This window comes from Delphinapterus leucas, chromosome 9 (genome assembly GCF_059928025.1).
Source record: "Delphinapterus leucas isolate spDelLeu-1000000601 "Yukka" chromosome 9, BTC_Dleu_Yukka2, whole genome shotgun sequence".
Classification (NCBI taxonomy): Eukaryota; Metazoa; Chordata; class Mammalia; order Artiodactyla; family Monodontidae; genus Delphinapterus; species Delphinapterus leucas.
Genome location: NC_143137.1, coordinates 79,006,929 through 79,033,454, shown reverse-complemented (window position 1 = coordinate 79,033,454; position 26,526 = coordinate 79,006,929). Strand labels below are relative to the sequence as shown.

Genomic DNA, 26,526 nt, shown 5'->3' with positions numbered 1-26,526 from the left:
CTCCCTACAGTATTCATTCCAACTGAAGAATCAGGAGAAAAAAGTTATTCACATTCATTTTACTTTCTACAGCTAAGCAATTCTATATTCCCAAAGTTTATAGGGTTGCACCACTCTAATTTCATCAAAACATAACTTTAAAATCTGAAGCACTCTCCAAAGCCCATTCATTCAACTGTTAATAATATTTATTTATCCACAGCCTCACTTTAAAAGAAAGTATGACTTCGGTCAACTTTTCCTTGTATATATGTACACTCATAATTCCAGCATATATATCACTTTGAAAAAACACTAACTGGGTCTATGAAGGGACTGATTGCTAAAAAAAATGGATGTATTAATAAGATATATATATATATTTTTTTCTCTAGCAATCTTCAAAACATAGCATGGTATTCTACATAAAGTGGTTTGCAACTATAATTTATTAGTTAATTGGTTTATGATATTTCTTAAAGATTCTACTTCTGAATACAATGGTATTAATAACAATGTATGACAAATCATTTTCACAATAAATAACGGATGCTATTTAGATCAAATCTCTATTGAGAAACAAAAGTATGTAAGTATTAGGCTATAGCTTGAAATATTTAGATAATTCATTCAACAAATATTTACTAAATATCTACAATATTCACAATATTGCATCTGTTACAGACCTAGAGATAAAAAAGTGAGCAAAATAGCAAGGTCCATATTGACATGGAGATTAAATCCGACTGGAAATGAGCTCTACTTACATCATCTTGTTTCTTTTACTTCTAGTTAGTTAACATTAGCTTCTCTATATCTAAGCAAATATACTCTTTAATAAAAGGAATATTTCATAATGCTGTATTGTTGAAAAGCTGCTGATCATAATTCAATATTTCTACATGAAATAAATGGAAAACTAGTGGATATTTTGTTGTCCAACTGAAATATGCCATCCGAAAAATTAAATGAGGATGTGTCAACAATGCACTAAATCCGTATAAAGACAAAAACTTATATGCTCCAATCTAGTGGTATTTTTTTTTATAATGAGAGCGATAACAGACAGGAAAACAAATAACAGATAAGGAAATTTTGCAAGCAAAATGAATTCAAAATATAGGCCCAATTTGTGGCTACCTGTCTCCTGGTATTGGCATCCCCCAAACAACCGTGCGGACATTCATGAATCACATACCAGTACATGTAGGATACACACAGGGACTTTCAGAAAGTCAACTAGGTTTTGGACTGTTGCTGGGTGCTATTCGTACAGTGTGTTTTCTTTCTTAACATTCATGAACCGTGAATGTTCTACACACAGAATTAGTAAATCAAATCCAAGTAAATGATAAAAAATAGTATACCTGCTTTTAAGATTAATGTAAAACGCACCAAAAAAGTTAAAGGATAATTACATTCAATTACATGTAAAATGTTTACATTTGATATTTTAGCCATTTTTAACTGAGCTGCTCGTTAGCAGTGATGTCATTGCTGAGTTTTCCCAGCAGGGGGAAGCATAGCCTAATTATTGTTTTTGTAAAGGGTTGAAGTGGGGGTGGGGGGGATGAGCTATACTACCATTTTACTGCGTTTTAAATGAAGATTGGTTGATATTTCATCATTAAATAAGCAACTTGACATTAAATAGGCCTTGACATCATTTAGGAAACATAAAATGAACTTGGTCCAAAATCCCCAGTTCAAGGGACTATCCTACTAAATCAGAGTGAAGACATCCAAACCATCTTCTACTTGAGTAGGATACCCAGTAATAATATACTGGGTCTATATTACGAGTATATTAATGAGTAATTTGCATGGCTCATTTTAAGACTACACTTTCTTCTTTGATATATTTAAATGAATATATTTGCTGCCTACTACTCTCCTGTTGCTACCACATACAAAGCGTGTGCTTAAACTTGACTCCTTTTGGTTAACATGAGAAAATTGAGCATTAAGTCTCGTAAGGGTCTAACATCCTGAATTTATCATACCTACAATAATAAAACATAATTCAGTGCTTTGTCTTCATTGGAATTTTCTTTCTACAAGATTTGCTTTCTCTTCAGTTGCACTTCTCTAAGTATTCTGGCAGAGGGGTATAACTTGTATGCATGTGTGCGTATATGCATTATTGCTTATGGTTTTACCCTGGTGTTAGCAAGTTGAAAGATTAAAAATGCTATAACTTACCATGGTGTTGTAAGTCTGAACAGTGAGTCAGCGGATCTCCATTTCTTATATCTTGTCGTCTTGTGCGTCTAAAACAATTATATTTAAAAATTATTACTGTACCTCTATTCCCTCTTGGGAATTTGTCATAAGAACTGAGAAGAGTCAAAGACCCTGGAAGTTTATCAGAAGAGATGCATCTACATCTGCCTAAAAGATTTTTTAAAAGTAGCTCATTATACCTATAACAGTAGTCTGCAAGACGATCAAAATGGAAAATAGTATATAAAGGTACTAACAATGAACAAAAAGTCTTTCTAAGTATTGATAACAGAAAATTCATGGTTTCTTTTTGCTACTGAATGTCAGTCAGTAAGTATCTAACATCTAGAAAATCTAAAATTCTTAATATCTTAAATTCTGAGGAAAAAGCACAAAATACAGAAGAGCAACCCATTTATTCAATGAATAGAATTAAACTTTTTTTCCTAATCTCTAATGAGGGAGTAAGCCTGAAAATTAAAACTCACATGAATGTTCTCTTTCTCTTAATACTTACACATAATTCCTTAAATAGACTTTTGTTAAATTATACTATTAAGACTATGAATTCTACTTGTAAGTTAGTCTTTAATTTTTCTTTTTGGTTGCTATACCAACTTTTTTTTATAAAACATTTCTTTTATGATTACATGGTTTTGATTGCAAACCAATATACCTGCGAAGTGAATAAAAGGACAAAAACAACAACAAATACCGTGGAGCAAGGCTCCTCCTTTTATCAGAGGAAAGTGAGAGAGAAGACGAACTTACCTCTAAAAGAAAAGCTAAATTTGCTATAAAACTGGAAATTAATTTCTCCTGCATTCTACTGCTCAGATCATGTTACTTACAGTGCATTCTGGGAGTCCTCTCTCTACATTTGGCTACTGGTTGACTGGGAGGAAGGAGGTTGGCTCCAGCCGTTGTGGTGCCAACTAGATGTGTAGTTGGAGTAGAAGGCTAAAACTGGAGATTGGCTCTGTGTGACTGACTCGAAAAGACTGGGGACACTTGCCCATCTGTTTTCTGCATCTATTTTAATGGGTATTGTCTTGCTGCAAAGTTAGTTACCATCCTTGAAAAGAGCTCTCACAAAGGCCACTGAGAATTGCAAACATGGAATTTGTTACTGTATTCATAAATTTAGAAGTCCCAGGTATTTATAGATTTCTATTTGTAGAATTGGTGAGACTATCAAACAGATGTTGCACATTTCAAAACTGAGCCAACAAGGGAACTTGTGAAACACGAGCCACAAAGCATTTGGGAAGGCGTTTTTTATTGCCATTGAAGCTTTTGAAAAATGCCGTCACAAAGAATATATAAATTGTGAGGCCTCTAAACATCCTTTTCAAAGACACATGAAATTGGATTAAGTAAAATCTGCAAGGCACAACAAAAATGTGTTAATGATAATTCCTTCAATCTTGGATTCTAGGTATGCAATAAACACATTTCAAATGTATAATAACATCCAGCTTTTTAACTTATTATAGATGTAGTTATGATCTTATTTTTATCTTCTTTCTCATTAATAAAAGCTTAAAATTCAAATGGATTATTACTAAATTAGGCAATGTTATACATTTTCACATGGAAAGGAAATAATACCCATTTTTAGTTCAAACATGAATTTCACACTTTCAAGCAACATTAGAAGCCCTTTAGAGCTAACTGATTTTAAGAAGCATAAAACCTTATTCTTAATTAATTTAATTTAATTGCTGTGAAAACAGCATATTCCTATTTATTAAATTATCCATGGTTTCTTTGATCAATAACACATTACCTCCACACTAAGTTCTTGTTTTAAATTTAAACTTCCAACAAAGTCAATACGTATATGAAAGTAATACTAACATGTTGTCTAAATTCTGAATATTGAAGGCTTAAGAAAATTGCATATTTATTAAGTGGAATAATAATTTAATATTTAATATTTATTATTTAATATTATTATTAACAAGGTAACTGTGTTTTAATCCATATGGACTGACTATATGAAAGATTTAAGTTGTAGATGATTTAACACTACAGTCAATATTATCTAGTGTGTAATCAAAATATTTAAGTAGATATTAGGGTTATTTCTTTTCCCTAATATTTTTCCAAAACCTTTAAAATGATCCAAATGTTGTAGAACACATCTCATTAGCAATGAAAAAAGCCACGTTCTTACCTTCTTGTAAAACATTAGCTAAGATAAAAAAACAAAACAAATTTTACTGCTCCTATAATGCATTGGCTTAATAATGTTAATTTCTATTAAAGGTTTCAATATGTTCATGTGCATACTGTTAATCTTTAGGTTTATATTATCAAGTATTGTATATTACTTCATCTACTATTGCTTGTTTCTAAAATACTGGTGAATATCAAGGGGCAAAGGTAGCCTTAAGTGAGTAGTAGAGAATACGTTGAAATGACTATCTTGTCAAATTAAGGAAGTGTTTTTGTTTTTTAAAACAAAAGTAAACCAAGCTTGTGTACAACGTTTAGAGGTGTCTAAGAGTTCCCTGAAGTATAACACCTCATTTTATTCATCAGAAAAAAGATGATGTATTTATATGAAGAAGTTGTTCCAAAAATGGAATCAGATAAGATAAACATGAAACACTGTGTTTATTTCTAATATTCCTCCTACCTCTTTGCAGTAGGAAAATAGCGAGAGCATGAAGAGCCATCCCAGGCACAGTAAGGGTCTCGGGCAAGGCAGCACTCTGCACAGGCTTTCCCGTAAATATCACATCTGTGTAAAGGGAGCTGTGTGACTCCCACAGTAGAGCCGATATATAGCTGTTGCTGTGGAAAGAGTTTACTGTTATGACAAAATCTACCTTGTTTTTCAAATCTATTTTTTTCTTAAAAACAACAACAAAAAAAGGTTCCAGCTTAGCAAAGATGCATTTATATTTGTGGGTTTAAAAACATTCCATTATTGGTAGCTTCTTCAAAGGCCTGGCAGGAAATGTGACCATTTAAAATAGAGCAAGACCGAAATCTAAATAGTTGACTGAAACAGGTATATTTTGTAAGTGTAAAACCAAGGGAAGATAAAGGAAGACAGCAATAGTTATATGTCAATTAAATCTCATAAAAATAAAAAATTTTAGACAGTAAGACACTGAGCAATGTAAAGTTCAAACCTTCAGTTTTTGCTCTTAGGTTGCTTTCTTAATTTCTACTGTTTATAATTTTGATTAATCAGATTATCTACATTGTCATGTATTCTGATTGGTCTTGAGGCAGGGATCTTTTGCTTTTGACTCTTGGGTGCCCTACTGAATTGCCTGTAACGCAGTCTGCCCTCCTATAAGAAGGGAAAAGGTGAAGTTTTGGCACTTGCATTGGTAAGAAGTTTTGCTCAACGCTAAATGTCTTGCCTTTGCACTACCTCCAGGAAGATTACTTTAAACAAAAGTACTCAATTACTTCTCATTCGAAAGATCTCAGATAGGGGAATCAAGTACACTCTGGCTGGTGCCGTGGACTTGAACAAAAAACTCAGGTGTTGTGGGAAAAAGTGGGGTATTGGGCATCAACATACCTGGATCCTAGGTCTTGCCTGACATTAACTCTCTTGTGATCTTGGGCCTTTCACATAATTTTTCTAAGACTTAACTTCCTTATTCATAAAATGAGCATGTTTAACTAGATCTTTAAAGTATACATCTAGATAAAACGTCTATGCTGCCACTATCTTCAGTGAATTTGAAATTATCAAAGGAGCCAGAATTGGGGGGAAAAAAGCTTTCTAACAGTAACTACTTCAGGATTTCAATACAAGTTAAAAAATACCTTTAACAAAGTTGAACCAATGTAGCATACCAGTTGCAAATTTATGTAAATACAAAATGACATACAAATAAGACTGTTTTGTGACTTTTCTACATTTTACTGTAATTGGTGTCATAGCTCCCTTTCTTGCTTTACATGATTGAATAATTATAATAAAACATTAAATAAAAGTTGTGAAAATACTGAAACATGACAGTACATATGAAAAAGACCTCAAAAGTGTATTTTAATTTTCCACTATATAAATGAAAATAAGTTACAGAAAAGCCAGTCTCTGAACCATGGTGTGCTCTTTTACTATAACAAATTGTCTAACAGTCAGCAATGGATATAATTAAAACTGCATTTCCAAAAGGCTCTCAAAGATGGGACTACATATGTAAATAGATATGTTTAAATGAAGATATAAGTAACTATTAGAATCTATGAAATTATTGAGGGTATAAGGAGTACCTTTAGAAAATAATTATATGCTGAAAGCTAACCAACTTACTTATATCTTAATATAAGAAAGGGAAAAAAAGGGGTAAGAAATAATACAATAAAAACTAAATTATTATGGAGGCAGATATACTGATTGCTTATTCCATTTCAGTAAGTGAAGAATATTTACAGTACATGAACATAGTGTAGTATATAGAATATGGAATATATTACAGAAAATCAACTTCTTACTATATTCACCTTGTATTATATTGAAAGATGCTACAAACCATGGCAAATTAAGAAATGGTAGTTAAAGTCTCTGGGAGGAAAAGATGAAGTATTATTAAGTTTTTTGGTTGAGAGAAAATTATATTGATTTGTACCGCTCTTAAAGCATCTATAGAACCTGCATGTGATAACAGTTGATCATAATTTGAAAAATATTAACAGGGAACTTAACTAATGGAAAGAAATTCTTTATTCTTTTTTTTCCCTCCTATTCTTTCTCTCTTCCAAAAGCACCTTTAAAAATAAAACTTAGATTGCATTGAAGGCCAGCAATCTCAATATGATAAAAAATGAAACAAACATAATGTTTAAACAACAATTAAACTAGTTAAAATGGGGTAGCAGTTTCTAGAAGCATGGTTGGCATTGGTGAATACAGACATGCCAAACCATATACTGTGGTCATAACTATTTAAAAAGCTACTGACCAAGTTGGTTATACCTAAGAAAAAGATTTCTATGTTTGGCCAATAACTTTTAAGAAGCATGAATGAAATTCATACTTATAGATTTCTGTAAGAATATGGCATTGAGTAGTAAAGGAGTTGTTATCCAAATGATAATATCTAAATCTGTCAGATTCCTTTAGGAGAAAATCAGAGAAATAATACATGAGAAGAATATGAAACCAAAAATATGGCAACTGAAATTATTGTAATGAAAACCTAAAGTGTGATAAAATGCCCCAAATTAAATACAATTCAATGTAGTTTATATTTAATGATTATTCGGCAGTACTATTAATGATTTTCACTAGTTTAAATGAAATATGGGGGATGCTTGCAGGTACCATTGAGCATAATTCAGTCACCAGCAAATAACCTGACGTGCTTTTTCTGCCCAATTTAACATCACCACAGGCTTTCTCACTAACCTCCTTAACAAGTTGTGGTTCATAGCAGGAGATGAGCCCATTTAACCAGAAAATTAGTTGCAACACTGCTTCTCCCTCATGAAACTACTGCCTCAGTTTTCAAATTTCCATGAGCATAAATGAAATTGAGTCACATCTGAATGAAATCAAACTCCATCTGAATGGAAATGAAACTCCATCTGATGTTGTGAAAATTTTCCAGTAACGGAAAATGAAGGCTAGGGACACTTTCTTCTAACATAGTATTTTAGGTTGATAAATTGTTTGTGTTTGTTTTTTGGTGAAATGTGTTGCATTTAACAGGCAATTCTTAAGGTAGGTTTAAACACGCTAAAACAGAAAGAAATGATTTACAAAACTAGATGCAATGTAATTAACGTTGACAAAGAAGTCTAGCAGAAAATAAATAAATAATTTAAAAAATCATTACAGGAAAGAATATCCTGGTCTAGCTACTATCCTGGAAATCCCCGGATTTCCTTGCCAACATTTGACAATTTTTAGATTACAAGAACAGGTGAACACACACTTACGAAGTGTAAGATGACAGTATCAGGTCAATAATATCTGCACTCTGGATTTCTCTAAATAGCTTGGAGATTATCAATCTATTTTGATATGAATGTGTGGAAAGGATATATACTGAGTTTCAGTGGCACAGTATTTTAGCATCCTGTATGAGGAATAATGTATGGTCAGAGATACAACATGTAAACAGTTAAGAAATAAGATTCACCAAATCATTCTCAGATTCAATAATTTTGTATATAAGTTTTCATACAAAACTTGTATGTAAGTTTACAGTGAGTAAAGGGCTCCCTACTCCTTCCTGGCTTTTTCTTCTAGGTTATTTAATAATTAATTTCAACTCAGGATCCAAGCCATTTTTTTCTTTTTAGTTTCCTTTGATATACTGGATAGAAAGGCTAGGTAACATTTATGTGGAAAAGGTAATTCATTAGAAGTTAAAATTATATTTGTTTTGCCCATATCATTTAGCATTTAGAAGTCATTTGTGTTTCTTAAGAGTCTTGCCAAAGCATTCATTCAACGTGAATGAAAAGACTATTAACACACTGCCCTTAACCTTTGAATCCATGGAGTTTGATAACATCATTTGGCAGCGACCATTTTGCTGCTTCCCTTTTATATTTAGCCAAACTAAATGTTTTCTCTAGCACACAATACTACTGAAAAAGTAAAATTAACTTTTAAGTAAAAATCCTCCAAAAATATATAGTCTAGTGCATAATTTTATTACCCTATATAATGTATTCTGTTTATACATACAAATTAAATTATAAATTTATTTATATTCTGAAATAGTCACCAATGTTATTTTAAAGGATAGACAGATGAAAATAATTACTGAGTAAATTATATTATAGTGACCAAAAAAATGCTATAAATGAAAATTTACAACAAATAGTGATCTAAGAAATATATTTATAGGACATATATGAGACTGGTCAAAAGCACGAGGGCAATGAAAATTATCTTTAGTTTCCTACTAGTTATTGTAAGAATTTTTTCTCTTGTTTTTTGAACAACTGTTAATAAATCCATAAAATCTGATGGAACATATTTATCTATTTGAAACATAAAATTAACAAAATATAGAATATAGTACCTGCTTAGTGGAAAGCTCCATTGCTGAAATAACAGTTGGTTCCTAAAGAAGAAAAACAAAATGTGAATTGTTTAGTCAATTAGAAAAGTCATAAAATACCAACATAAATTTCCAGAAAGATAACTTCAGTGCCTGTAAGAAGCACTATAATTGGGAAATAAGACATGTAAAAGAAATTGCATAGACAAGTGTTGTATGTATAGAGCAGACAATAAGTGCATCCTCCAGTTAACGACCATCAGGAACATACCCATCAATCAGGTTGGGTTTATTGCCCACCGTTCATGGGAAGCTCAGTAAGAGGGATGGAAAGGACTTACACGTTTTGGGCTTGTGTTAGGTAACTTAAGGAAGGGTTCCAGGAAGTAGGGCTTTGCTTTGCATTGGATGCTGTCAAAAAGCAGAGGTAATTCTATGATTAGGTATCTTCATAAGTCTTATTTAGGAGGAAAAAACAGTGAAGCTAAAGTAGTGATAGGTAAAGTAGCAATCACTCACTAGGGCAGGGTAGGGAGATATTTGGTCATTTTTATGGTTTGGACAGAATGGCCCCATCTGATGTTGGGGATCTGTGAAAATTTGTATGTTCAACTGGAGAACACCAAGACCACGGCATACGTGAGACTGTCAGGCCAGCTCCTAATAACGCCAAGGATGAGCTGAGAGTACTAAGCTGGTTTCCAGCTGTCAAGAACTGTGAGAGCTCAGTTGGGATGAGATTATTTCTTTATTATTAAAATGACTAAGACGCAAAGACCTACACTTCAGGTCTCTGCTGGAGAACATAATCTCTTTAATTTCTATCAACAGGCTAATCTAGAGCAGTCATGACTAGGGAAGTAATCACCAATACACTTTGCTAAAGTGTTCTGCTAAAGCTTATCATAAACCTACGTATGTTGCATAAATAAAGACTGTTCTTTGAATAACTTAGACCACCAAAAGGCTATTCACCTGAATGTATTCGCTTATACTCTTAGATTCACTTTCATTTAACTGTGCTCCATCCTATGTCTCATCAATGACAAACACAACTCTAAGAAGAGATGGCTGGGAGGTTTCAGAGACAGCTGATGACAAAGAGGCTTAGGTGGGAAAAACAAAATCCTGAAAGGTCTCTCTGTGTAGGTGACTGAAGTTAAGCCCTGAAGAAAGGGTAAAGAGTTGCACTCTGGGGTCAAATGTATGGGTTCAAATAGTAGTAACACAAACTTGGCCAGAAGTGTGATATTAGGTGTGGTATAGAATCTCGAATTTAGTTTTCTCATCTGAAAAATGAATACAATGGTACCTTCCTCATAGGACTGCTAAGACGATTAAATGAATTAATAAATACAAAATACTTTACAAATGTGCTCATCACATAGTGTTTATTCAAATCTCTCCTCTTTCACATGCAAAACATACACACTCAACACATGTGCACACACACTCCCATATCCTTTCCTTGCTTTAGTTTTTCTCTTGAGTGCTTATCACTATCTAGAAATACATATATATAACATTTATGCATATATATGATTTATATATGACATTTATCTTGAGTCATATAGGTATAGGAGGTGAGTTTCCTCTGACACCTCAAAGCTCTTATCTGAAGGTAGGGAGTAAGAGTCAGGAACTAAGGATTGAGAGGAGGGAGGAAAAGTCAATAAAAAGTAGGTCATGTAAGTACCACTGAGACAAAATCTGAGGATAGTAGACAATAACTCTCAAAACTATCCACTGAGGCTTGTACCAAGAAAAGTTTTATATATATATAAATATGGAAATATTCCATTACTCTTTGGATGCCCACAGGGTTGTTAAATCTCCCACACCCTCAGTTGTGACTCTTGCTTGCCCTTTTGCCTGTCAGGGAAGTGCTGGGGCAAAAACTGAAAGACACACAGTGGGAAATAGAGGTGAGGTTGACAGGATATGAAGACAGCAGCAGAGGCATCTCACATGTTTTCTTTTTTTTTTTGAATTTATGAATTTTACTTTTCTATACAGCAGACTCTTATTAGTCATCCATTTTATACACATCAGTGTATACATGTCAATCCCAATCGCCCAATTCATCACACGCCCCCCCACCCCCCGCTGCTTTCTCCCCTTGGTGTCCACACGTTTGTTCTCTACGTCTCTGTCTCAATTTCTGCCCTGCAATCCGGTTCATCTGTACCATTTTTCTACATTCCACATATATGCGATAATATACAATATTTGTTTTTCTCTTTCTGACTTACTTCACTCTGTATGACAGTTTCTAGATTCATCCACATCTCTACAAATGATCCAATTTCATTCCTTTTTATGGCTGAGTAATATTCCATTGTATATATGTACCACATCTTTATCCATTCATCTGTCGATGGGCATTTAGATTGCTTCCATGACCTGGCTATTGCAAACAGTGCTGCAATGAACGTTGGGGTGCATGTGTCTTTTTGAATTATGGTTTTCTCTGGGTATATGCCCAGTAGTGGAATGGCTGGGTCATATGGTAATTCTATTTTTAGTTTTTTAAGGAGCCTCCATACTATTCTCCACAGTGGCTGTATCAATTTACATTTGATCAACAGTGCAAGAGGGTTCCCTTTTCTCCAAACCCTCTCCAGCATTTGTTGTTTCTAGATTTTCTGATGATGGCCATTCTAACTGGTGTGAGGTGATACCTCATTGTAGTTTTGATTTGCATTTCTCTAATAATTAGTAATGTTGAGCAGCTTTTCAGGTGCTTCTTGGCCATCTGTATGTCTTCCTTGGAGAAATGTCTATTTAGGTGTTATGCCCATTTTTGGATTGGGTTGTTTGTTATTTTAATATTAAACGGCATGAGCTGTTTATATATTTTGGAGATTAACCCTTTGTCTGTTGATTCGTTTGTAAATAATTTCTCCCATTCTGAGGGTTGTCTTTTCATCTTGTTTACGGTTTCCTTTGCTGTGCAAAAGCTTTTAAGTTTCATTAGGTCCCATTTGTTTTTGTTTTTATTTCCATTACTCTAGCAGGTGGATCAAAAAAGATCTTGCTGTGATTTATGTCGAAGAATGTTCTTCCTATGTTTTCCTCTAAGAGTTCTATAGTGTCAGGTCTTACATTTAGGTCTCTAATCCATCTTGAGGTTATTTTTGTGTATGGTGTTAGGGAGTGTCCTAATTTCATTCTTTTACAGGTAGCTGTCCAGTTTTCCCAGCACCACTTATTGAAGAGACTGTCTTTTTTCCATTGTATATTGCTGCCTCCTTTGTCATAGATTAGTTGACCATAGGTGTGTGCGTTTATCTCTGGGCTTTCTATCCTGTTCATTGATCTATATTTCTGTTTCTGTGCCACTACCATGTTGTCTTGATTATTGTAGCTTTGTAGTATAGTCTGAAGTCAGGGAGCCTGATTCCTCCAGCACCATTTTTTTCCCTCAAGACTGCTTTGGCTATTTGGGGTCTTTTGTGTCTCCATACAAATTTTAAGAGTTTTTGTTCTGGTCCTGTAAAACATACCATTGGTAATTTGATAGGGATTGCACTGAATCTGTAGATTGCTTTGGGTAGTACAGTCATCTCCACAATATTGATTCTTCCAATCCAAGAACATGGTATATCTCTCCATCTGTTGGTATCATCTTTAATTTCTTTCAACAGTGTCTTATAGTTTCTGCATACAGGTCTTTTGTCTCCTTAGGTAAGCTTATTCGTAGGTATTTTACTCTTTTTGTTGCAATGGGAGTGTTTACTTAATTTCTCTTTCAGCATTAGTGTATAGGAATGCAAGAGATTTCTGTGCATTCATTTTGTATCCTGCAACTTTACCAAATTCATTGATTAGCTCTAATAGTTTTCTGGTGGCATCTTTAGGATTCTCTATGTATAGTATCATGTCATCTGCAAACAGTGACAGTTTTACTCCTTCTTTTCCAATTTCTATTCCTTTTATTTCTTTTTCTCCTCTGACTGCCATGGCTAGGACTTCCAAAACTATGTTGCATAATAGTGGTGAGAGTGGACATCCTTGTCTTGTTTGTGATCTTTACGAAATGATTTCAGTTTTCCACCATTAAGAATGATGTTTGGGGCGTCCCTGGTGGCGCAGTGGTTGAGAGTCCACCTACCAATGCAGGGGACACAGGTTCGTGCCCCGGTCCGGGAAGATCCCACATGTTGCGGAGCGGCTGGGTCCGTGAGCCATGGCCGCTGAGCCTGCACGTTCGGAGCCTGTGCTCCGCAACTGGAGAGGCCCGTGTACCGCAAAAAAAAAAAAAAAAAGAATGATGTTTGCTGTGGGTTTGTTGTATATGGCCTTTATTATGTTGAGGTAGTTTCCCTCTATGCCCACTTTCTGGAGAGTTTTTATCATAAATGCGTATTGAATTTTGTCAAAAGCTTTTTCTGCATCTGTTGAGATGATCATATGGTTTTTACTCTTCAATTTGTTAATATGGTGTATCACATTGATTGATTTGCGTATACTGAAAAATCCTTGCATCCTTGGGATAAATCCCACTTGATCATGGTGTATGATCCTTTTAATGTGTTGGTGGATTCTGTTTGCTAGTATTTTGTTGAGGATTTCTGCATCTATATTCATGAATGATATTGGTAATTTTCCTTTGTAGTATCTTTGGTTTTGGTATCAGGGTGATGGTGGCCGCAAGAATGAATTTGGGAGTGTTCCTTCCTGTGCACTTTTTATTTATTTATTTATTTATTTATGGCTGTGTTCGGTCTTTGTTTCTGTGCATGGGCTTTCTCTAGTTGTGGCGAGCGGGGGCCACTCTTCATCGCAGTGCACGGGCCTCTCACTGTTGCAGCCTCTCTTCTTGTGGAGCACAAATTCCAGATGCACACGCTCAGTAGTTGTGGCTTACAGGCCTAGCTGCTCCGCGGCATGTGGGATCTTCCCAGACCAGGGCTCAATCCCGTGTCCCCTGCATTGGCAGGCAGATTCTCAGCCACTGCGCCACCAGGGAAGCCCCCTGTGCAATTTTTTGGAAGAATATGAGAAGAATGGGTGTTAGCTCTTCTCTAAATGTTTGAAAGAATTCACTTGTGAAGCCATCTAGTTCTGGACTTTTGTTTTTTGGAAGATTTTTAATCACAGTTTCAATTTCATTACTTGTGATTGGTCTGTTCATATTTTCTATTTCTTCCTGGTTCAGTCTTGGAAGGTTTATACCTTCCTAAGAATTTGTCCATTTCTTCCTGGTTGTCCATTTTATTGGCATAGAGTTGCCTGTAGTAGTCTCTTAGGATTCTTTGTATTTCTGCAGTGTCCGTTGTAACTTCTTTTTCATTTCTAATATTGACTTGAGTCCTCTCCCTCTTTTTCTTGATGAGTCTGACTAATGGTTTATCAATTTTGTTTATCTTCTTAAAGAACCAGCCTTTAGTTTTATTGATCCTTGCTATAGTTTTTTTTTGTTTCTATGACATTTATTTCTGCTCTGATCTTTATGATTTCTTTCCTTCTGCTAACTTTGGGTTTTGTTTGTTCTTCTTTCTCTAGTTCCTTTAGGTGTTAGGTTAGATTGTTTATTTGAGATGTTTCTTGTTTCTTTAGGTAGGCTTGTATAGCTATAGACGTCCCTCTTAGAACTGCTTTTGCTGCATCCCATAGGTTTTGGATCGTTGTGTTTTCACTGTCATTTGTCTCTAGGTATTTTTTGATTTCCTCTTTGATGTCTTCAGTGATCTCTTGGTTATTTAGTAACGTATTGTTTAGCCTCCATGTGTTTGTGTTTACGTTTTTTCCCTTGTAATTGATTTCTACTCTCATAGTGTTGTGGTCAGAAAAGATGCTTGATAGGATTTCAGTTCTCTTAAACTTACTATGGCTTGATTTGTGACACAAGATGTGATCTATCCTGGAGAAATTTCCATGTGCACTTCAGGAGAAAGTGTAATCTGCTGTTTTTGGATGGAATGTCCTATAAATATCAATTAAATCTATCTGGTCTATTGTGTCATTTAAAGCTTCGGTTTCTTTATTTTCATTTTGGATGATCTGTCCATTGGTGTAAGTGAGGTGTTAAAGTCCCCACTATTACTGTGTTACTGTCCATTTCCTCTCTTATAGCTCTTAGCAGTTACCTTATATATTGAGGTACTCTTATGTTGGGTGCATAGACATTTATAATTGTTATATATCCTTCTTGGATTGATCCCTTGATCACTATGTAGTGTCCTTCCTTGTCTCTTGTAACATTCTTTATTTTAAACTCTATTTTATCTGATATGAGTACTGCTACTCCAGCTTTTATTGATTTCCATTTGCATGGAATATCTTTTTCCATCCCCTCACTTTCAGTCTGAATGTGTCCCTAGGTCTGAAGTGGGTCTCTTGTAGACAGCATATAGATGGGTCTCATTTTTGTATCCATTCAGCATGCCCGTGTCTTTTGGTTGGAGCATTTAATCCATTCACATTTTAGGTAATTATCTATATGATGTTCCTATTACCATTTTCTTAATTGTTTTGGGTTTGTTTTTGTGCGTCTTTTTCTTCTCTTGTGTTTCCCACTTAGAGAAATTCCTTTAGCATTTGTTGTAGAGCTGGTTTGGTGGTGCTGAATTCTCTTCGCTTTTGCTTGTCTGTAAAGCTTTTGATTTCTCCATCGAATCTGAATGAGATCCTTGCCGGGTAGAGTAATCTTGGTTGTAGGTTCTTTCCTTTCATCACTTTAAGTATACCATGCCACTCCCTTCTGGCTTGTAGAGTTTCTGCTGAGAAATCAGCTGTTAACCTTATGGGAGTTCCCTTGTATGTTGTCATTCTTCTCTTGCTGCTTTTAATAACTTTTCTTTGTCTTTAAATTTTGCCAATTTGATTACTATGTGTCTCGGTGTGTTTCTCCTTGGGTTTATCCTGTATGGGACTCTCTGTGCTTCCTGGACTTGGGTGGCTATTTCCTTTCCCATGTTAGGGAAGTTTTCGACTATAATCTCTTCAAATATTTTCTCGGGTCCTTTCTCTCTCTCTTCTCCTTCTGGGATCCCTATAATGTGAATGTTGTTGCATTTAATGTTGTCTCAGAGGTCTCTTAGGCTTTCTTAATTTCTTTTCATTCTTTTTTCTTTATTCTGTTCTGCAGCAGTGAATCCCAACATTCTGTCTTCCAGGTCACTTATCTGTTCTTCTGCCTCAGTTATTCTGCTGTTGATTCCTTCTAGTGTATTTTTCATTTCAGTTATTGTACTGTTCATCTCTGTTTGTTTGTCCTTTAATTCTTCTAGGTCTTTGTTAAACATTTCTTGCATCTTCTCAATCTTTGCCTCCATTCTTTTTCCAAGGTCCTGGATCATCTTCACTGTCACTATTCTGAATTCTTTTTCTGGAAGGTTGCCTGTCTACACTTCATTTAGTTGTTTTTCTGGGGTTTTATCTTGTTCCTTCATCTGGTACATAGCCCTCTGCCTTTTCATCTTGTGTAACTTTCTGTGAATGTGGTTTTTGTTCCACAGGCTGCAGGATTGTAGTTCTCCTTGCTTCTGCTGTCTGCCCTCTGGTGCATGAGGCTGTCTAAGACGCTTGTGCAAGTTTCCTGATGGGAGGGACTGGTGGTGGGTAGAGCTGACTGTTGCTCTGGTGGGCAGAGCTCAGTAAAACTTTAATCCACTTGACTGCTGATGGATGGGGCTGGGTTCCCTCCCGGTTGGTTGTCTGGCCTGAGGTGACCCAACACTGGAACCTACCCAGGCCCTTTGTTGGGGCTAATGGCGGACTCTGGGAGGGCTCATGCCAAGGAGTACTTCCCAGAACTTGTGCTGCAAGTGTCCTTGTCCCCACGGTGAGCCACAGCTGCCCCCTGCCTCTGCAGGAGACCCTCCAACACTAGCAGGGAGGTCTGGTTCAGTCTCCTATGGGGTCACTGCTCCTTCCCCTGGGTCCCAATGCACACACTACTTTGTGTGTTCCCTCCAAGAGTGGAGTGTCTGTTTTCCCCAGTCCTGTCAGAGTCCTGCAATGAAATCCCGCTAGCTTTCAAAGTCTGATTCTCTAGGAATTCCTCCTCCCATTGTGAGACCCCCAGGTTGGGAAGCCTGACTTGGGGCTCAGAACCTTCATTCCTGTGTGTGGACTTCAGTGGTATAAGTGTTCTCCAGTTTGTGAGTCACCCACCCAGCAATCATGGGATTTGATTTTATTGTGATTGCACCCCTCCTACCATCTCATTGTGGCTTCTCCTTTGTCTTTGGATGTGGGGTATCTGTTTTGGTGAGTTCCAGTGTCTTCTTGTCGATGACTGTTCAGCAGTTAGTTGTGATTCTGGTGTTCTTGCAAGAGGGAGTGAGAGCACGCCCTTCTACTACATCATCTTGAACCAATCTCTCATATGTTTTCTTAATTGTTTATCTTCCCCTGGCCCCAGCCCTCCCCACCCCCCTACCGCCCGACACACTAATTTAGGCCTGGGATTTGGGGCTGTTTCGTGCACTGCCACATACCTGGGATTGTTGCTCCTACAGTTGACCCTTGAACAAAAGGGGTTTGAACTTTGTGGGTCCACTTAGATGTGGATTTTTTTCAATTGTAAATACCATAGTACTACACCATCAGCGCTGGATGAATCCATTGATGCAAAACCACAGATATGGAGGGCCAACTGTAAAGTTATACTCAGATTTTCCCCTGCCTGAAGGGTTGGTGCGCCTAACCCCCAAGTTGTTCAAAGGTTAAGTGTAATTCGCAAGTTGTCAATAAATATTTGTTAAATAATGAATGAGTGAATGAATGAATAAATGAATTCCCTACCAATTTTCCCCCTTCTCTCCTATCTCTTTTACTCTCCCCATTATACTCTGTTCCCTCAACTGAATTTGTATATGAGATAAAGGAGGCCATCCTTTAAAAGAAGTTTTTCCTTAATCCTTTAAAGTTAGCTGTAATTTCTTTGAAAATAATCTGAATATTCTATACTCACCATCTTTACTTCTTCATGTCCCATTCAGTGCCATTCATCCCTCAGCCCACTGAGTCTAGCCCTTACTCTAGAGAGGTGGCCTACGATTCTCAGAAAGAGAAATCACTGATGCTGAATGGAAGCTTTCAGTCTATTATTATTGCTGGAGTTCTTGTTTGATATGGCACTATTGACCAGTCATTTCTTCTTGACTGCTTCCTCCTTTAGATTTCATTATGCCTTTAAACTCTTTATTGACTATTCTTAGCCTTTTTCAGTCTTTTCTATCTCCAGCCACTCCTCATATATTTGCCTTGCCTTGCTGACTCCTTTCCACTCTTCTTTGGATGCCACATTATGTTCCTGGTGGGCTTATCCACTCATGTGGCTTTAATTACCCCGAGTACTGCAGAATTGCAAATTTCCACTTTGAACCCTGACATCTAAGCTGAGCACAGAATTTTGTTAACAAATTTAAGACAACCTGCCTGAGACACAAATGAGACAAATGATTTAGAATGTAAATTAATTTGATGGGATAAGTTAGAGATTTCCCATAATTTCCCATTTTCAGAGTTTAATGATATTAAAAATAATTTTCTATAGGAACTGTCAATCATAAAGATAACTATGATGAAAGAAATATCTACCAATTTTCTCTATACAGAGATAAGATTTTTGGAATTTAGTAGCATCAAGTCACAAAAATCAAGGGGCCAATTCATCATAGATTTTTAGTTTTAAAAGATAAAACTGACTATTGTATTTAGGTTTACATAATATTGGAATAAGTGAACCCAAACAAAGAATTTAAAAGAGCTAGGAAAATATTCCATAGCAGCTTCCTCCATTCCAAGAGTTTCACAGGAAAAGTGGTTATGTAAGCAGCTAACTTCATAGGGACTTTCATGAAATAAATTTTATAGCCAAGGTACAAGGAAAGTACTTCTTAGAGAATCAACAGCTAGTATAATTAAAATGAAAGTTAGCTATGTCTCAGTTCTTTTAAAAACTTCAGTGAAACTATATAAAAGTGAAGCTGGTGAATTTTCAGACATTTCACATTCATTGACAATACAAAAAATTAAATGTCTATAAGGTAGATGGAAATGATCACTTCATACATAAATTGTAAAACAAAACAAACGCCAAAACACAAGAAATTCCATTGTGCCATATTATAATTTTAACGTTCTTCAATTAAGATCCTAGAATCTCTTAATTAAAAGAAACTTACTTATTTTTTAGACCAGGAAAGTAACAGTTTGGAATAGGATGTGCTATATGCTGCCTGCGGTTGAGTTTTAATAGACAATATATTAAGATGACATCCATTTAAATAAGCTATATTTTTTTCTGAGCCCTAGTTGGTGATGAATATAACTTTCATTTAAAACAGATGTAGCTTCATAAGCATTTTCATGAAACTGGTTTCAAGAGCAAATTTAATTGGAGTTCAAGTAAAAATGAAATTAAAAACTTAGCATCTTCTCAAGATTTTCTATGACTCTAATTTGCTATATATTTTTTTCAGATATTTTAATCTAGTCCTTATTAAACTTGCACACTTGCAGAGCTTTTCAACCTGCTGATCCCAGGAGAATCTGACAGAGCTCCCTGGATGCTACGCATGCTGATGCTCCTTTAGAATGAGTTAATAGACTAGGTTTTGGAAAGCATCAATTATGATTTACATTTGAATGAAAATTAAACTCTTTCATTTATTTGCTCAGCTGTTCATGGAATATTGCATAAATTGGGTTTAAAATGCATGCGTTATCAATGTAACTGCCTTGCAATCCTTTGCAGTCAATAGGACTATAAATAAAACCCACTGTACTAAATGCATTGCGACTTGAACACCTCACTGTCTCAAAAGTAAAACCCTCTTTGGACTGGGAAAAAAAAATCTCAATGTGAGTAAAGTAAAAATCAGCATACGTCTGGTTTTCATACCTTTTGAATATTTTTTTAACAAGGTATAGGTGCAGAATTTTCAAGCATTTATTTTAAATGAGATTTTCATTTGTATAACTAGTTAACAATAGCTACAGTTTACCAGTAATCTTCATTAAAAAAAAATTATGAAATGAAGAAGTGGAGGCTCAACTGACTTTAACCAACTTGTTTGGAATCACATAGCAAATGAGATTCAAACACCAATTTATGGTTACAAGTAATATTTGGAATCAGGTTTGTGTCTTAGTACTTTGATACCATTTTGAATATATAATGGCTATTTAAAGTCATTTCTAGAGTCCTATACCAAGGCCAATTTTATCTCACATCTTGTTACCTACAAAAATTTTACTCTAAAATGGAAATTTTATTACTGAGGAATATTTTTCTTTCTATACTCTGATCGGGATTTGATTTCACCCAGAAAAAAAGTATCTTAGATGTAACTGGAACCACTGGAATGTTCTGTGATTAGCCCGGGTGTTTTCCTAAAACCAACCTCAAGATGGCAATGGACATAGTACTGGCTTTAATTTCGGATTTTATATGAGGTTTGGTTATTCAGTCTAGCAAAGACACATAATGAACATGGTCTCCTGGAGATGGTATTATGGTAAAATTAACTGGTTGGTTGACATTAAATGTCTTTCTTTTTAAAATCCAAGAGTATCAGATACCACCAGGACCCTAAATCTGTTCCTTGTCTATTTACCTTGTCAAACTACCACAGTGCTCAAATTAACCCTTTTAAATTTTATTTTATGTTAAATGGAATGACTTGCAAGGCTCAAATAAAAATACAGAAACTGTAACATTTCTCCGCTTGTTTCAGTGTATATAGAAATTGCTTTAATGTGTTTTTTGCCCTCCTTCTGCAAAATTAAACAAAGTTTGACAGTGAAATATTCCAATTGCTAGACCACAATATATGTATGAACTTTGCCTGATAGAATAGAATGTTGAAAGAAAATATTTCTCTAAACTCTGCCCAAATACATTTTGTCTACTTGGGTGCCAAAGAAATAACAATGCATAAAACAGAATATGGGAGAAAAATGGAACATTTATCTCTGGAAGATGTGTCCCATGTTGCAAACAATCCTTTAACAAAATTATAAACTCATAAAGAATCATTTCCATGAAAGCACAATATTACGTATTCATACCTAATTGTTAAAAACTGAATAAAGAACCTCTCTCATGACATCTTAAAAAACCACAAAAAAGTCATTCAATAGTTATCGTAAGTGTAATTCGGCTGTGTATTTCTCTGGAAACTGCAAAACACTAACAAAATCTAATAGACATTAAATATTTGGGTTGGCAAGATGTCTGGCTTCCAACCTCTCAAGATTTTGTTAAAAGTCATTTAATAGATCAGCTTAAAGTAATATTTTTAAACTAAAATTTGATTTACTATTAAAAAACAAAGATAAGATGTGAAACGTAAACTTAAAATCCCAGAGATGTAGGGAATGAAAATTAGCTAGAACACAGTATTACTGCAAAATTATACATATTCTGATTCATAAAATCCTGGAAAATAATTAAATAATAGATAAAAAGTACCTTATTTTTTTAAATGGCATGACATAATGATACAATTCTACAAGATAAAACTTAATTGTACTGAAAGATAATAAATTAAGTACTTGAAACTATGAAGGATAACATGGAAGAGTCTCTAAGCTACACAAGGTCAGGGACCATGTTTATAGTGTTCATCTCTGAATCACCAGAGATGATGATTAGCATTGTGCCAGGACCACGGTATACAGGTTTGTTTACAGTTGAATTAGTAAATGGAACTTGTTATAATCATATACTATTAACTGAATGGGGAATATGCAAAGGAACCGTGACAAATTCAAAAGTAAAAGATTCTGGAAATAGTTAAGAAATTCTAAAGTTAACAATATTTTAGTACTCCTGCAACTTCATTTGCTACAGTGGTGGTAATATAGATTTCCAAAAATACAGAATTGGTAAAAATTTTTTTCTACTAGAATAATATGGGATATAATCAGCAGGATAACTTTTTGCTGTTCTCGGTTTATCTTCCTCATACTCTGGCACCTCACTTTAAGTGGGGTCTCCCTAAGAAGACCTTAAACTCTTTAATTTCTCATTTTTCATTTTTGCATAAATACTGATTCCTTTATTCATTTAATAAATGTAGGATGAAAACACACTTTAGGCTCTGGAGACACAACAATGGACACAAGACAGCAATATACATATCTGCCCCTCAGTGCCCATAATTTGTTTGCTAAATCTAGATGGGCTCTGTATTACTGACACAGTCTATTTGCATAATTGTATTTTTGAATTTGTAGGATAAAGTATCAATGCGTAAATAATGAAATGGGACTTGGTGAAAGATAGGGATTAGTCATCATTCTATACCAGACAAAGTAAGGTCCAAGTGCCTGATTTTAAAAATCGTACTAGAATTATGATGATTGTGTTATTCTAAGACTTAAACCAAGGATTAGTAGAGAAGGCTACTGAGAATGTGGCTTATATTCAGTGTAGACAAACTAAAACAAGTAAAATTATATTGACAATAAGATTCTGAGCACAGGAGCTGCCACTGTCCTGGATGTTCTACATATAGTGTCTCTAATTCTTCTAGCTTCCTTGTGAGGTAGGTATTATTTTTCCTGCTAGGGAAGCTCAGAGGGATTGTATGGGTTCCAAACAGAACTGCCATGTAGCTAGCTATGACTGAAGAACCTAAGCCCTTCCCATTAGAACATTGTTTAGTTATTACAAGATGTCTGTGTCATGATGTACCAGTTATCTGTTTCAAAGCTAATCATAACTTTACTTGATTCAATATATATATATTAAAAGCTTGCCATATTTTACTCTATTTTCTCTTCAAAGTATTACTGAATAGTGAGCTAGAGCTCTATTGTGTTAATAAACTGGTCTAGAAGTATGGGGCTAAAAGAAGTCTTGGGAAGATTTTCCTTACAATCAAAATATTTAATCAACTGAAAACTTTAATCCATCCACTTCATTTTATAGATAAAGTGAGATTTCTGGAGACTAAATGAGATAATGTTAAGTTGTGAGACTAGATCCTATATTTTCTCATTTTCTGTCCATGAAATTCTTCTAATTCCAGTTTATTTTGCAGTTACAAATGTCTCAGATTTTTGCCTTCTTTTTTTTTATCAAAAACTGAAATAACACCTTTGATAGGCATCTATTTCTGTTATATTTCATAAATGATTTATATCAAGGTGTGCTTCAATTCAAACTCTTCCTCCTAGCTGGCTTTCTAAAAGGAATGTGGTGTATGTTACATTACTTCAGTTTTCCTCCCTCACTTCAATCCATATACTGCTGCCTCTACCCCCAATCCTATATAAACCTACTTGGGCCATCAGTGATTCAGGACAAAAGGACAACTATCTGTACTCTTCTTAATTGTGTAGACTAGGAACTCATAACAGATTTTCCACAAGTGATATAAAAACCTCAAACTTTTTTTTTGCTAACAAATGATTTCTTTGGGAAAATATGATAAAACAATTCACAAATAAGCTAAAAAATTATTGAAATGTCTTCATTCCGTTACCATTCTGAATGTATTTCCTTTAATACATTCATGGAAGTTACCTATCATCCCAGTTATACCATTAAGTGTGAAAGAGGGGATTTGGAGGGTAGGAGGCACACAGGGTTTGTTCATTGAGGTAACTTACATAAATTATATAAAATGTAAATCATATAATTTATCATTGAGAAAACAAAATATGAGCCAAGGATATATTTCTTTACATTTTTTGATTTAACTAGCATTGAAAGTTTCAAGGTTTATTTTGACTAGTGTCTGGCTTTCTAATTGACAAGCTAATTAGAAGGGTATGCTAGACTGCTTGTCCATACCAAGTTCACTGTGCAGCTGTCCTGGGGGAAAGACATACAAGGGAACTTGTTGACACTTGAAATTAAGCAGCACTCACCCGAAAAACTGTCATTTCTTCCAGCAGAACTTCTTCTAAATCATGCCAAGTCTCCTTAGGAATTGAAACTACTTTAAGAACGGTTCCAACATCTTTGAAAGAAAGTGGAGAAGACCACAATTTAAATAGATCTGAACAGAGTTTAGTGTTAATGAATGAAATCAGTATTTGACCAGAAAGAACATTTTGACCTCAGCATTTTAAAATTTATTTTATTGTTACAGCATTAGTAATATATACAAATGCATTTCATGAAACTAGATAAAGTATAAACATAGCTATGGAATAAAAATAGTTGAATTTTTAGAAATATCTGAAGCTTTGGAGATGATTTTATCCTAAGCCTGTGTAATTAAAAAATATATATATATAATAATCACTAGGTTGGATTATTTGTATTTTTAATCTCAACTATAAGGTGTCTCAAAAACAAAACTAAACTAAAAATAATACCAGTTTGACAGTGTTGAGGTTTCTCAAAAAAAACCTAAAAATAGTACATGACCCAGGAATTTCACTCCAGGGTATATAGCCAAAACAAAACAAAACAAACCCAAAACACTAATTCAAAAAGATACATGTATTCCAATGTTCCTAGCAGCACTATTTACAATTGCTATCAACAGATGAATGGATAAAGGAGATGTGCTATATGTATATACAATGGACTACTACTCAGCCATAAAAAAAAAGAAATGTTGCCATTTATAGCAACTTGGGTGGGCTTGGAGGGCATTATACTAAGTAAAGTAAGTCAGACAGAAATACAAACACTGTACGATATCTGTTATACATGGAATCTAAAAAGTCAACAAATTAGTGACTATAACAAAAAAAGAAGCTGACTCACAGATACAGAGAACAAAATGAGTGGTTACCAGTGGGGAGGCAGAAGGGGGAGGGGCAATATAGGGGTGGGGAAAAAAAGGGTTATTATGGGGTTATATGAAATCATCTGTGTGAAACTTTTGAAAATTGTAAAGCACTATAGAATTTAAAGAATCTTTCATTCTATAACAAAATATACTAAAAAAAGAAAAAAATTACCAGCTTGACATTACAAGTTTTTCCCATTTTTGTTATGCAACCAGGAACTGCTATGAATACTTAATATATAAGCAAAATGGAAGGAATGTTGTCAAGCAACAAAAGTAGATAGAGCCTCAGAGCCTGGCTGCTCACCTTCGTCCCACGAGGAAGACTTTAGTAGTTAGAGGCCCCTACCAACAGCTCAATGACCATTACCTGATAAATGACAATAATCTGATTTCTCAAAGTAAACACCTTGGATTACTTATTACAGTGGTTTTTCAACAACTGGCTAATCAATTTTGGTTAGCAAATTGGTTTAATTAACATGCTGTTCAATCAACTTTAGAGTACTAAAAAATTTTAAAATTCAGAACCATAAATAATGAAAACTGTTAAAATAAATACATTTTATAGAGATTTTAAGCACTGTTGATTCATTGTTAAAAGAGATAAATTGTTTTAATGATAAGAGCTGGCACTTTTACTCTAAGTGGGGTTAAGAAGCTACTATTTTCCAGTATTTACAGATGGGTTCCTATTCTTGATAGAATAAAGAACAGAGATTTATTAAATTCAAAAATCTGACTCTTCAACATACCATTTCTGAGCAGTTGATCAAATATTTTTAGCTTCAATTGGCTCATTTTAATCAAATTAAACAGTCTAATTATTCGAGAAGAAAATCTTACCAGTAAAGTTACACCAGAAAAATAATTCAAAGTATTCATACGACAGATAACCATTTTCAAGGGATCAATATGATGTGCTATATGAGACCAAGAAAGGTTGCTAGTGTATCCCTTGTAAAGTCAAAAAAAAAAAAAAAATCCCTCTTTTAAGCAGATCCTTCTGTTTACAGGACCTTAGACTACTCATAACACCAAAGATTAAAGGTAAATTAGGTTAATATACTCAGTGCCTCTGATCAGTCTCCAATACCCCAAAATAACTTTATCTGTGTTCCAGATCAAGTTTTACTGAGTAGTATTTCAAACAATTTCACACAAATTGAATCAGATTACTCAACTAGGATCAATGTGTAACTTACTTAAAAGATAAAATTACTGTAATCAATTTACTTTGTTGACAGATGACCCTGTTCTGTGCTGACCGATAGCCATCCACATCATCAGACATTCAACGTGCTCATGAAATTGGTTCCTTTAAAGACGGCTTGCGTCCAAGAAGAACTGAAAATTCATGATTAGGTTTCTTTGGTCAAATAGCCGGAAGCAAGCTTTTGTTGCATTGACAATGAGTGGGGGACTTCTCAACATGTTTAGGCCAGAGGTGAAGAAAAAGGTAAGTGTGACATTACTGAACAAGTTTAATTACTCTGTAGAGAGATCTAATTATAATTTGACATTAGTGATAAACTAATATTTATTGAAGAGAAATCCTATCATCTTATAATTTCTCAAGATATTTATAACCAGAAGTTGATACTTGCAATTCATTG

The 26,526-nt window shown here is 34.7% G+C and overlaps 1 protein-coding gene across 2 annotated transcripts in view; it reads right to left on the bottom strand.

Annotated features, from left to right (window-relative positions):
* The window catches only part of SEMA3A (semaphorin 3A), a 237,674-nt gene that overhangs the window by 16,878 nt on the left and 194,270 nt on the right, over positions 1-26,526 (bottom strand). The window contains exons 12-16 of one of the 2 annotated variants that reach the window (XM_089917757.1): positions 24,036-24,127; positions 9,219-9,260; positions 5,420-5,512; positions 4,847-5,004; positions 2,182-2,249 (exon numbers count right to left, since the gene is read on the bottom strand). In XM_089917757.1, the coding sequence (XP_089773883.1) occupies positions 2,182-2,249; positions 4,847-5,004; positions 5,420-5,512; positions 9,219-9,260; positions 24,036-24,127 (453 nt within the window). The remainder of the gene's footprint in view (positions 1-2,181; positions 2,250-4,846; positions 5,005-5,419; positions 5,513-9,218; positions 9,261-24,035; positions 24,128-26,526) is intronic. The other variant, XM_089917756.1, reaches the window with a different exon arrangement.